General features: G+C 43.5%; 1 protein-coding gene across 3 annotated transcripts in view; it reads left to right on the plus strand.

The window, feature by feature from the left end:
- The window catches only part of nyap2a (neuronal tyrosine-phosphorylated phosphoinositide-3-kinase adaptor 2a), a 142,895-nt gene that overhangs the window by 73,199 nt on the left and 55,872 nt on the right, over nucleotides 1-13,824 (plus strand). For 2 of the 3 annotated variants that reach the window (XM_080186491.1, XM_080186492.1), the window contains exon 3: nucleotides 3,927-4,366. In XM_080186491.1, the coding sequence (XP_080042617.1) occupies nucleotides 3,927-4,366 (440 nt within the window). Of the gene's footprint in view, nucleotides 1-3,725; nucleotides 3,799-3,926; nucleotides 4,367-13,824 lie in introns of those variants that run through there. The other variant, XM_080186493.1, reaches the window with a different exon arrangement.

Below are 13,824 nucleotides of genomic sequence, written 5' to 3' on the forward strand. Positions count from 1 at the left end.
ATTGTTTCTTGTGTGCTATACAGACGAAACATACCATTCATAGAGTACATACAGGACAAGAAAAGGAGACAGTGCAGAATGTAGTGTTACAGTCAGAGCTAGAGTATAGAGAAAGATCATCTTAACATAAAGTAAATCCATTCAGAAGTCTGACAGCAGCAGGGAAGAAGCTGTTCTTGAGTCGGTTGGTACGTGATCTCAGAATTTTGTATCTTTTTCCCAACAGAAGAAGGTAGAAGAGAGAATGCCCGCGGTGTGTGGGGTCCTTAATTATGCTTCCCCAAAGCAGAAGGAAGTGTAGACAGAGTCAATGGACTGGAGGCTGGTTTGTGTGATGTCCCATATATCCCATCCCTGATTGTCCTTGCAAAGATGGTGGTGAACTGCCTTTTGGAACCACCATATTCCATGTGATGCAGATATCCCCACAGTGTTATGACAGAGACAGTTGCAGGAATTTGACCCAATGACAGTGAATGAAAGTTGATGTGTTTCAAATTCGGGATTGCGTGTGACTTAGAGGGTGACTTGCTGATGGTGCCGAAGGTGTTGTGCTTGGCAAGTTGGTGCAGCGCATCTTGTAGAGGGTACAGACTGTCACCACAGCACACCAGTGATAGAAGGAGTACATGCTTAAGATGGTGAATGGGGCACCAGGCAAGCTTTATGCTGGATGGTGTCTACTTCTTGAAGGTTAGAGCTGCACTTATCCAGGCAAATGGAGAGTATTCCATCAATGCAACACAACAGGGACAGTATTCCGAATGTCATTTATTTAACATGAAACACTAGCATGTCCTGAGGGATGTGATTGGGTGCTTTATGCATATAACTCATGGTGATTTTGCAGAGATGAAATAATGTGTAAACTGCATTTAGTCAGTTAAATTCTCCATCAGCAATGTTTCTGACATTGTCGAGGAAGAGACAGGTTAAATCTTTGATTTGATTAACTTTTCTCATGTGTCAAAAGGTAGGACTTTAAATATATTCATTTAATTAGCTCTCCGTGACATTACATTGCATTTAGGAGAATGGAGGTAGAAGGAGATTGCGGGAGGAAGCTGCTCAATTGTATCTCACACCTTTGACAGATATTATGACATGCAATAAATTTAGTGATTTTTAAAACATTAATGCCACTTGACGTTAATAATTCAACTCAAATTCTGCCCGACAACTTGCACCATTTAAAAACCGACAGTAACCATTAGAGTGCACAGTGCCAGTTTTGTGATTGACTTGGATGATGTACCTCCGGAAATATGCTGTTTGTTTTCCATTTCCAATTGTCGCCCAATGAAACTGGAAAACGTGGTTTTTGACCATAAAGCTATGTCATTTGCATAGTCCATATCTTGGGGAGGTGATGGCCGAGTGATATTATCGCTAGACTATTAATCCAGGAAACTCAGCTAATGTTCTGGGGACCCAGGTTCAATCCCACCACGGCCAATGGTGGAATTTGAATTCAATAAAAAAAAATCTGGATTTAAGAATCTACTGATGACCATGAAAGAATTGTCAATTGTTGTAACAAACCATCTTGTTCACTAATGTCCTTTAGGGAAGGAAATCTGCTGTCGTTACCTGGCCTGGCTTACATGTGACTCCAGAGCGACAGCAATGTTGTTGCCTCTTAACTGCCCTCCAAGGGCAGCTAGGGATGGGCAATAAATGCTGGCCAGCCAACGAAGCCCATGTCTCTTGAATGAATAAAAAGTATATTTTGTTAGAAGTTGATGAATAATCCTAGCTTGGTACATGATGAGAGATCTCGCATTTGAGGCCAATTTCAAGGAGATGTGCTGCCTTTCTACCCCTGAGTTTGACCTTCAGGTTCTTTATGACTAGTGAGGCTTTACAATACAGGCAGGACACAAGGTCAAAGACAATATTAATCATACGCCTATGAAATTAACCTCTGTTACATAACATTAGCCTTTACGTGCCTGCTTACAGTTCAGAGCAAAACAACTTTTAAAAAAGATCGTAGTTTGATCCATTTTAGCACAGGGAGCGTAATATGTACCTATCAAGTGATCAGTATGGCCAATTCTAAGTTCTTTAAATATTCTAATAGTTATGCTGGACATGCTTAGGCAGAGGCTATTTGGCAAATGGACGATAATTAGGTGATGAATTGCAGTCACACAGAGAGCACAAAGTAATAACACGCACTACGGAATAGATAAACAGCACCGAATGCAAGATAATTTATCAGTCTCCTGTGGGTGCTTTACTTTTCTGCACTCACACAAACATAATTTATTGCTGTTACATTCGGTCTTGAAGATATAACCTTAGAAAATGCTGTTGGCAATAGATTTGGAGTTAGATTTTCACCTTAAGAGTCACCTGGGTGATGCACAGAGAGTAAAGTCTGGTGGCAAGGATCACATACACCTGGACCTCTCAGATCATCTTTGCGTTTCAGTTGAATGGAAGGACAAGCATCAGATTCTGCAATCAGTGTGTAATCAGTCTAACTTGTTAAATGCACCTCCACATACATACAAACACGCACATACACTGCACACCTAAATAGTCATCCAACTTTCAAGTTCCTTCTGGGAATTCTAGGCTTCACCCAGTTGCAAACAACCTTCATGTGTTCACTCACCCCAATCCATATCTGAGGACATTGCTTTGATCAGACTCCTATCCAGTTTCAGCTGCCTTATTTCTTTACCTGTTATGCATTTACATTGATCCCTGGGTCTTCCATCTCCACTGGCAGCTGTTTAATTTGTGATTGTACAGGAGCCAAGTCACTTCCATCAGATTTGGTGAAAACTAGTTTTAAGTTATTTATTAAAATCACAAGTAGGCTTACATTAACACTGCAATGAAGTTACTGTGAAAATCCCCCAGTCGCCAACACTCAGGCGCCTGTTCAGGTACACTGAGGGAGAATTTAGCATAGCCAATGCACCTAACCAGCATGTCTCTCAGACTGTGGGAGGAAACGGGAGCATCCGGAGGAAACCCACACAGACACGGGGAGAGCATGCAGACTCTGCACAAATAGTGACCTAAGCCGGGAATCGAATGGTGCTGAGAGGCTGCAGTGCTAACCATTATGCCGCCCATAAATGCCACATTATTGCCACAGAGTTTGTGAATATGCTGTTTTGTGACACAGTGCACTGCATGTTGGTGTACCCACAAACAAGCTGGGCACCAGGACCATGGGGGTTTCCTCCCAAGTAGCAACATTCAAAATTCAAAGTACTACACACAAAGGGTATAATTCACATGGTGATTAACTGTAATTCTCTCTTAAGTATCACCTCAAACACTGTTACAAGGCAGCACATTTTAATTCATTCTCAGAATTGGGCAGCACGGGAGCACAGTGGTTAGCACTGCAGCTTCACAATGCCAGGGACCTGGGTTCAATTCCAGGCTTAAGTCACTGTTTGTGCGACATCTGCCCGTGTCTGCATGGGTTTCCTCCCACAGTCCGAAAGATGTGCTGGTTAGGTGCATTGGCCATGCTAAATTCGCCCTCAGTGTACCCGAAAAAAAACACCAGAGTGTGCCGACTAAGGGATTTTTCACAGTAGCTTCATTGTGTGAATGTAAGCCTACTTGTGAAGCTAATAAATACACTTTCATAAAGGATTTGGGCATCTTTACCAAGGAAGATGAAAATACATCTATGAACATTCTGTAGTTGACAGAATTAGTTTGATGGAATAAATAAACCTTTCTCATTCCTATTTTGATTTCCTAATGTTCTGATATGATTGACACCCGTGTACAACCTGTTCTTGAAAAATATATCGGGATGTGGTAAGTAACAGAACAATTCTTCACAGAACAGGGAGGTGATGAAATTGCTTTCCATTGCAAAAGGTTGAAAGATTGGAATGAAAATTCACCTCCAGCATTGTAACCATCCCCTGTTGTTTTTCTCCCAGGTTAGGAGGAGAGGTTGGAAAAGGAAGTGAAGGCACTTGCATGGGAAAGCACTTTCGGATGGGATTCATGACACTGCCTGCGCCTCAAGACCGCCTGCCGCATCCTTGCGCCAGTGGCTTCTCCGTCAGGTCGCAGTCGCTTCATTCCGTGGGGGGTGGTGATGACGAGAGTCACGCCTGTGCGCGCAAACAGCCGCCTCCAAAACCCAAGCGAGATCCCAGCACGAAGCTGAGCATTTCAGCGGAGACCGTGAACTTTGGGTTCGCAGCACCATCGGGAACAGGAGGCACGCCGGTCGGAACAGGAGGGGCACCAGAAGCAGCTGGGACATCAGGAATGGAAGGGACACAGGGATCAGGAGGGATGCCAGCAACAGCTGGAATGGGAGGGACAGCAGTGGCAACTGGACCAGCACTGAAAGAGCATGACAAAAATGCAGGTGAGCAAACCATACACTGCAGGTTCGGAAAGTGAAATGGGTACAAATTTGGCTTTTTGAATGGTGTAAAACAGGAGATGGGAACCAACAGCTCCCTAAAGTTTAAAAGTTTATTGACCAATGTCACAAGTAGGTTCACATTAACACCGCAATGAAGTTACTCTGAAAATCCACTCTTCACATTTTTCCCATTGATGTCAAAGAGGACATAAGATAATAAGATCTAGAATTAGGCCATTCGGCCCATCGAGTCTGCTCCGCCATTCAATCATGGCTGATATTTTTCTCACCCCCATTCTCCTGCCTTTTCCTCATAACCCCTGATCCCCTTATTAATAAAAAACCTATCAATTTCTGTCTTAAAGACACACAATAACCTGGCTTCCTCAGCCTTCTGCAGCAAATGTTAAACTTTCTGTTATGTAAGGTTAGCAATTGATAGGGGACAAAGGTGAGTAAACAGGGTTGAGGTGCAAATTAGCCATGATCTAATTGAGTAGTGGACTAGGTTTGAGAGGCTAAATGGTACATGCTCGTTCCTACGTTCCTTCCAGACTCTCTATAGTGTTAGTGTCCTCTTTGACTGATGTTCCTTCCTTATGAGACCAGCACACTGCCACTTGAGCCAATAGCGCCACCCATCACGCTGGTTGCATCCAGGTATCACAAGAGGACTTACTGCATGTCACCTCTTGTGTATTGGGCTCAATTTGATGATTGTTGCTGCCGGGTTAAACCCCAGAATTAAACCTCATCCAACAGCAGGTAGGTTTTTCCAGGTAAAAGTTGACTCCAAAAGAAACAAAACATGAATTTAGAAACCATGCACCATTTGGGATAATGTGTGACGTGTTTCTTTTTTGTTTTCTGCTGTTATAGAAAGTAATGTGGGGACTGTTTAAAAATAGGTCTTGAATTGTTGCATTTCTTCACTCACATACCCTGCTACAAAACACACCAGCTTCTTGATTTGTCATCAACCTTGACTTACCAAGAGGTTACCATTTCCACCCCTCAAAAGAATGGAAAAGCATTTGGTCCTATGTGCAAGTTCATGACATCCAGTCTGCTTGTCCAGGGTGAGGTCTTGACATAATCCCTGGTTTAGGCTATGATACAAGTAGCTATTGGGCAATGTGAACCAACTTAGGAAGGTATGACACCTGGAACCTGCTGGTAGGAATGACCGACGCCATGGAATCACAGAAAGAATTCCCAATGGATCAGAAATTGTAACACTCTTATCAAAAAACCTCACACTGTGAAACACTGTATTGCCCACTGCTGTAACCCAAAATAGCTATAGAACACAGACTCTAGATATATACCCATACACATTTAATTGTGTGACTCTAGTGTTTCAGTTGATAGCCAGCGGAGGAAAAGGGCCCTGGTTATTGATACAGATACATTCCCCTTTCACCAGCACATCCTTACCAACTTGTAGAATGCCTTCCATGGCCTGCTCACCTTACACCTCCTCTCAGATATGATGGATGTCCCCACCATCATACCTCCTGCCCACACACATGCCCCTCCCTGGCGACCTCCTCCCAGGCCAGCATGGCCAGGTGGGAGAACCTCCCACTCTCATCCTGAGGAAAGAGGACGTTCCATCTGCCCTGGACGTCCTGGAAGAGAGTCCTCAGGGAGGCCTCATTGAACCGTGAAGGATTGGAATGTCTTGTACGTTTGATCGGCATTCAATTGTAGATGTTCAGCCCATACCTGGCCTGTGTTATAAGGTGTTGGGCCCAGTTTGGTGGTTCTTAATTAAGATATTCATATTTTAAGGTCATTCAACAGTAAATATTTATGAACTAGGAGAAGCTGTATGCATAGATGCAGTAAAGGTTCGAGACAGGAATTGTCTCCAAGCTTGTTTCTACACACAGCTCTGTCCACACATCACCGAGCCCTTTAGGTACGGGTCATGTGTTCGCTTATGTCACTGTGTAGGTCGTACTGTACTCAGTCTCCTGTTAATTCTCCAAGTGTGAGATCCTTGTACTGCAGCCTGCAGTGAGTGAATGTCAGATGCCGTTTAAATATGGTGGCAGGACTTTTGTCCCCATGGAATTACAACAGGGTGGATTGATAACTACTGATCCCATCACAAGATTTGACCAGCTCCTCGCTGGTGCATAATTAATGTGCTGAAAATCCATCCTGCCACCTAATAGGAATCACACCAACTTTCCTGCCTAACCACCACACTTTATCTCCAGAATGGTAAATTCCACCTGGGTGATTTTCACTCAGTACTGTTGCTTGAATATAACTCTACAGGTTAGTTTCATTTATTCTTTCATGGGATATGGGTATCATTGGCAAGGCCAGCATTTGTTCCCCATCCCTAATTGCCCTGGTATTGAGTGGCGTGCTAGGCTATTTGAGAGGACATTTAATATCCAGCCACATTGCTGCGAGCCTGGAATCACACATAGTCCAAGTAAGGAAGGCAGATTTCCTTCCCTAAGGGGCATTAGAATCATGGAATTCTACAGTGCAGGAGGCCATTCGGCCCATCAAGTCTGCACCAACCACAATCCTACCCAGGCCCTATCCCCATAACCCCATGCCTTTGCCCTAGCTAGTCCCCCTAAAACTGAGGTCAATTTAGCATGGCCAATCCACCTGAGCTGCACATTTTTAGACAATAATAACAGAGAAGGATAGTTTCATGGCCTCTGTAACAATAAGTTAGAATTTTCTGGTGATGGAAATAAAAATCAGTTGTTTTAAGTTTAAAATTGTTGCAGATCATGCCCAGGGCAGTAACACCAATGGTTCAATAAAATGTTCCAATGCACAATCAATGTCATCAAAATCTTAAATACTGGGAAAAACCAACAGTGTAAAGGTGAAAGAATTCATTTCCTCCTTTCTGGCTAATTGATTATTATTGAATTTTAGTAATTGAATTGTTGATTTCAGCCTTTATTCATTAGACTAAAGTATAATCAGCCATAGCTGGGTTCAAGTTCGGCCTTGGGTAGCTATCTGTGTGGAATTTGTATGTTAGAACCATAGAACACTAACAGCACAGAAACAGGCCTTTTGGCCCCTCTTGGCTGTGCCGAACCATTTTTCTGCCTAGTCCCACTGACCTGCACCTGGACCATATCCCTTCACACCCCTCTCATCCATGTACCTATCCAAGTTTTTCTTAAATGTTAAAAGTGAGCCTGCTTTCACCACTTCATCTGGCAGCTCATTCCACACTCCCACCACTCTCAATGTGAAGAACCTCCCCTCTAATATTTCCTTTAAACTTTTCCCCCATCACCCTTAACCCATGTCCTCCAGTTTTTTTCTCCCTTAGCCTCGATGGAAAAAGCCTGCTTGCGTTCACTCTATCTATATCCATCATAATTTTATACACCTCTATCAAATCTCCCCTTATTCTTCTACGCTCCAGGGAATAAAGTTCTAACCTATTCAACCTTTCTCTGTAATTCAGTTTCTCAAGTCCCGGCAACATCCTTGTAAACCTTCTCTGTGCTCTTTCAACCTTATTAATATCCTTCCTGTAATTAGGTGATAAAAACTGCACACAGTACTCTAAATTTGGCTTCACCAATGTCTTATACAACCTCATCATAACATTCCAACTCTTATACTCAATACTTTGATTTATAAAGGCCAATGTACCAAAAGCACTCTTTACGACCCTATCTACTTGTGACGCCACTTTTAGGGAATTATGTATCTATATTCCCAGATCCCTCTGTTCTACTGCACTCGTCAGTGTCCTACCATTTACCTTGTATGTTCCACCTTGGTTTGTCCTTACAAAGTGCAATACCTCACACTTGTCTGCATTAAACTCCATCTGCCATTTTTCAGCCCATTTTTCTAGCTGGTCCAAATCCATCTGCAAGCTTTGAAAACCTTCCTCACAGTCCACTGCACCTCCAATCTTTGTATCATCAGCAAATTTGCTGACCCAATTCACCACATTATCATCCAGATCATTGATGTAGATGACGAACAACAATGGACCCAGCACTGATCCCTGAGGCACACCACTAGTCACAGGCTTCCACTCAGAGAAACAATCCTTCACTACCACTCTCTGGCTTCTTCCATTGAACCAATGTCTAATCCAATTTACTACCTCTCCATGTATACCCAGCGACTGAACCTTCCTAACTAACCTCCCATGTGGGACTTTGTCAAAGGCCTTACTGAAGACCACGTAGACAACATCCACCGCCTTCCCTTCATCCACTTTCCTGGTGACCTCCTCGAAAAAATCTAATAGATTGATTAAACATGAACGATCATGCACAAAGCCATGTTGACTCCCCCTAATAAGTCCCTGTCTATCCAAGTATCTGTCTCTTAGTACTCCTTCTAATAATTTACTTACTACTGACGTCAAATTTACCGGCCTATAATTTCCCAGATTACTTTTTGAGCCTTTTTTAAACAATGGAACAACATGAGCTATCCTGCAATCATCCGGCACCTCACCTGTGGATAACTACATTTTAAATATATCCACCAGGGCCCCTGCAATTTCAACACTAATATCTTTCAAGGTCCGAGGGAATACCATGTCCATTCCTGGGGATCTATCTATTCTGATTTGCCTCAAGACAGCAAGCACCTCCTCCCCTTTAATCTGTATAGGTTCCATGATCTCCCTACTTGTTTGCCTTATTTCCATAGACTGCATGCCAGTTTCCTTCGTGAATATGGGTTAAAAAACCCATTTACCATCTCCCCCATTTCTTTTGGTTCCATACATAGCTGACCACTCAGATCTTCAAGAGGACCAATTTTATCCCTTACTGTCCTTTTGCTCTTAATATGCCAGTATTATGGTCTCTCTGTGTCCATGTGGGTTTCCTCTGGATGCTCCAGTTTCCTTCCAGTTCAAAGGTTAGGTGCATTGATCATATTATATAGTTCCTTAGTGTTCAAAGATGTGTAGGTTAGGCAGATTACCTATAGCAAATGCGCAGATTTACGAGGGCAGAGCAGAGAGGAGGGCTTGGCTGGGATGCTTTTTTAGAGAGTCGGTGCAGATTCACAGAATCCCTACAGTGCAGAAGGAGGCCATTCAACCCTATGATTCTAAACTGACAACAATCCTATCCTTGTAAACCCACATAATTCCCCTGACACTCAGAAGCAATCTCATCAACCCGTTCGCCAAAACCTCAAGTATTTACCCCATTATTTCCCCCTAATCTACACACTTTGGGATTCTAAGGGGCAATTTAGCACGGCCAATCCACCTCACCTGCACATCTTTGAAGTGTGGGAGGAAACCTGAGCACTCGCAGGAAACCCACGCAGACATAGGGACCGGGATTTTACGACCTCGCTCAGGCAAGGCTCGTAAAATCCCATCCGAGGTCAACGGAGAATTCCGTTCTGTGAACCTCACCTACCCCAGATTTCCAGCCGGGGAGAATGTGCAAACGCACATAGACAGTCACCTAAGCTGGGAATCGAACCCAGGTCCCTGGCACTGTGAGGCAGCAGTGTTAACCATTGTGACACTGTGTTGGCCCAATGAGCCAAGTGGTCTTTTTCTGCACTGGAGGGATTCTATGGTAGCTTCATAGGTTGACTTTCATCCATGCTTACTGAGAACCTCTTGTAGATTTCCAGGCCCAGAGTCCAGCCAGAACATTCTTACTTTTTGTGCATCAAGTAGCCCTCACATTACCTTGTTCGTGGCAAATCAAAGGAGGAACAGGCAAAGAAATGGATATTTTCCATTTCTGCAAAAACTTTCTATGCTGTTCTGATCAGTTTTCATTCCCACTTGTAATACCCTTTTTCTAAATGTGGCACAGCAAGTTACACCTGGCACACTATTGATGGGATGTTTGATTTGTATTATGTGGGATGAGCCACACAAGTATTCAACTAGTGTCTTGTTTCTTCAGAAATAACTCTTCAAAATGCAGCTAATAAAAACACAACAAAACTTACTCCAACTTATAAATCAAAGAAAGGGTTAAATAAAGAAACATCATTAGTCCAAACTTGGAGCCTCACCTTGGGCCAATCCAAGCTCCCTACAATTCTACATAGTTCCTTATTTATAGTGAATCAGCTGGTCAGCTGACTATTACATCGCTCTGTAATTGGTTCCATGGCTTACTGGGTCAGCTGACCCTTACATCTTGTTCCCATTGGTCACATTACATCCAATAGAAAGTTGTCACTGGTTACATTCTAATATGTCTGCCTTATTCAACCAGGAGCTTGAAACTCCAGAAAGGCAGGATGGGAATATGGCAGCAAGTCAACCCATATCCCCCTTCATGTCTAGGGGTAGCTCCCCATCCACCCGAGGAAGTCCCATCCACAAAACTACAGGTATATCCTTTATGCAAATCATTAGAATAAGAGTAGTGGCCGGGATTGTCCAGCCACCCATCCCCCCACTCCGCCAAATCCCCCTACGACCCTCCTGACTTCTGCATTTTCCGCTGGCGGAAGTGGATCACCTTTGGCTACCAGTAGGATCTTCTGGACTCGTTAAGGTTTGTCGTATTTTGTATTACTCGCCCACCCCACCACTGTGCAACCTGCCTCAAAGATTTGCCTTCCGTGGGACCAGAGGATCACACCAACGGGAAGGGCTGGAAAATCCCATCCAATGGCAGAATTTTCCCGTCCCACTCCACTGCAATTCCCTTGGCAGGCAGGGTACGGACCATACAGAGGTCTGTTGATCTTGGCTGGGATTTTCCAACTTTGGGGCAAGCACAGCCGGGAAATCCCTCTCGATGTGCAACCATGGTCTATAAGAGCGTAAATGTGGCAGACATAGACATTGCAAAGTCTGGAAAGGACCTCAAGATTAGTATGATAAATCAGTGTCATTGGAATCTGTGGGATGAAAAGTTTTTAACGATTGAGACCTGGGCCACAAAATAGCGCTGATATATTTCCAATTGCCTCCATCATTTACTGTAATGTTGTTTTCATAGAAACCATACAATGCAGGAGCAGAGCACCAATGACAATCCCACCCAGGCCTATCCTTGTGACCCCACATATTTACACCATTAATCCCTCTAACCTACACATCCTGGGACACTAAGGGGCAATTTAGCGTGGCCAATATACCTAACCTGCACATCTTTGGAGGAAACTGGAGCACCTGGAGGAAACCCTCACAGACACGGGAAGAATGTGCAAACTCCGCACAGACAGTGACCCAAGGCTGAGAATGGAATCCAGATCGCTGGAGCTGTGAGGCAGCAGTGTTAACCACTGTGCTAACTGAATCTGCAGATTACTTTGATGCCCTTGCCCGTCCATCTCCTCAAAAATGAATACTGCTCTGCAAATGTCTGAAGATTGTTATACTTCGAGTATTCCTTCTGTTGCATTGAATGGTCAGCACCGTGGCATACAACAGGGAATACTGGGAACTGTTATAAATTGTTGCATGGGCGGTAATGGATTTGTAATTGAATAATATGAAGTGCTAAAATGGCTCCCCTGGTGCCCTGACGATTTTATGCACGTTCCAGGAAATTCCCAGACTTTTCCTGTCTTCACCGCTGATTTAGTTGAATTCGGCCTGGACGGTGTTATAATTAATCCCCATGCTCCTGATCCCAGTGGCTGATCTCTGCCAGCTGTGAAGTTGTGTGGATATCAGATGGAGGTGGGAATGGGGGCAGTTGTGACGTTACCTATGATCAAATAACATGTCAATGCTCACACGTGAATGGATGTTGATTTGAGTGAGAGCAGAAATTCCTCCTCAGCAGCTTAAATACTATTGAGGAAGGGTGAATTATCTTTAAGAGGCAGCGTGCCGTTTTAAGATCAGGAGGTAATGTGGAAGATGTGCTGGTTGGGTGAATTGGCCATGCTAAATTCTCCCTCCATGTATCTGAACAGGCACCAGGGTGTGGTGACTTGGGGATTCTCATTGTAACTTCATTGCTGTGTTAATGTAAGCCTACTTGTGACACTAATACATAAACTTAAATAAACTTAAACAATCAAAATGGCTTAGGGTGAATGAGTTGCATCATAGTTCGAAACGTTATTCACTGCATGTGATTTAACAACGTAAAAAGTCTGACAACACCAGGTTTTAGTCCAACCGATTTATTTGATAGTAAACGCACAAGCTGGTGCGTTTACTATCAAATAAATCGGTTGGACTCAAACCTGGTGTTGTCAGACTTTTTACTGTGTTTACCCCAGTCCAACGCCGGCATATCCACATTGTGATTTAACAATACATGGGATAGATCAAATTTGATTTGGTTTGATTTATTATTGTCACATGTTTTGGGATAGAGTGAAAACTATTGTTTCTTGCATGCTATACAGACGAAGCATACCATTCATAGAGAAGGAAAGGAGAGGGTACGAATATATTGTTACAGTCATAGCTAGGGTATAGAGAAAGATCCACTTAATATAAGTATTCAAAAGTCTGATGGCAGCAGAGAAGAAACTGTTGAGTTGGTTGGTACATGATCTCAGACCATAAGATCATAAGATGTAGGAGAAGACTTAGGCCATTCGGCCCTTCAGGTCTGCTCTGCCATTCAATCATGGCTCTTACGATTCTCATCCCCATTCTCCTGCCTTCTCCCCATAACTCTTGATCCCCTTATTAATCAAGAATCTATCTATCTCTGTCTTAAAGACTCAAAGACCTGACCTCCACAGCCTTGTGTGGCAAAGAGTTCCACAGATTCACCACCCTCTGGCTGAAGAAATTCCTCGTCATCTCAGGTGACTTTTGTATCTTTATCCCGATGGATGAAGAGCAAGTCCACAATCTCAATTTGTTTAGCAAAGTAATCAGGTCTTACCCTCAAAACTATGGGCATAATTTTCCAGGCCCTCCGCCATGGCATATTTTCTAGCAGTGGATATAGTTCACCATTGGCCGACAATAGAATCTTCCAGTCCCACTGATGCCTGCAGTGTTTTGTGTAGCTCACATCCCGCTGCCAGGGACCCTGCTGCGGGGGTCGCCTTCAGTGGGACTGGAAGATCCCAATGGCAGGAAAAGCCTGAAGAACTAACCCCCCACGTGTATGGTGTCTATTACAAAATCGACATTTGGTGAACGACAGAACTGTCTCCATCAGGGAAGGATGAAAAGACTGATTAAGAAGATGATTTTGTCATGTTGCATCACGCTGATATATAGTTTTATCAAACATGGACAGATGGAAATTAACATTAAAGTGTTGTTACAATCTGTTGTAATCTAATCAGCACCGCAGTGTAGGAAATAGGGTTTTTCAGCCCCGCCATGGTGTATCAGCCCCAGGCAGATGTGGCGAGCCATTTCAATTTCTGATCACTTCAGCGGGACTGTATTATCCTGCTGGGTGGGAGGGAGCATAAAATCCTGGCCAAATTAAAGGAGAAATTTAACCAAACATAATTACAGGACCTTATTCCAGCGTTTTCCTTCTGATTCCCAGCCAGTAAGCAGCCAG

The sequence above is a fragment of the Carcharhinus amblyrhynchos genome, chromosome 3 (assembly GCF_965287045.1).
Source record: "Carcharhinus amblyrhynchos chromosome 3, sCarAmb.v2.hapA, whole genome shotgun sequence".
Classification (NCBI taxonomy): Eukaryota; Metazoa; Chordata; class Chondrichthyes; order Carcharhiniformes; family Carcharhinidae; genus Carcharhinus; species Carcharhinus amblyrhynchos.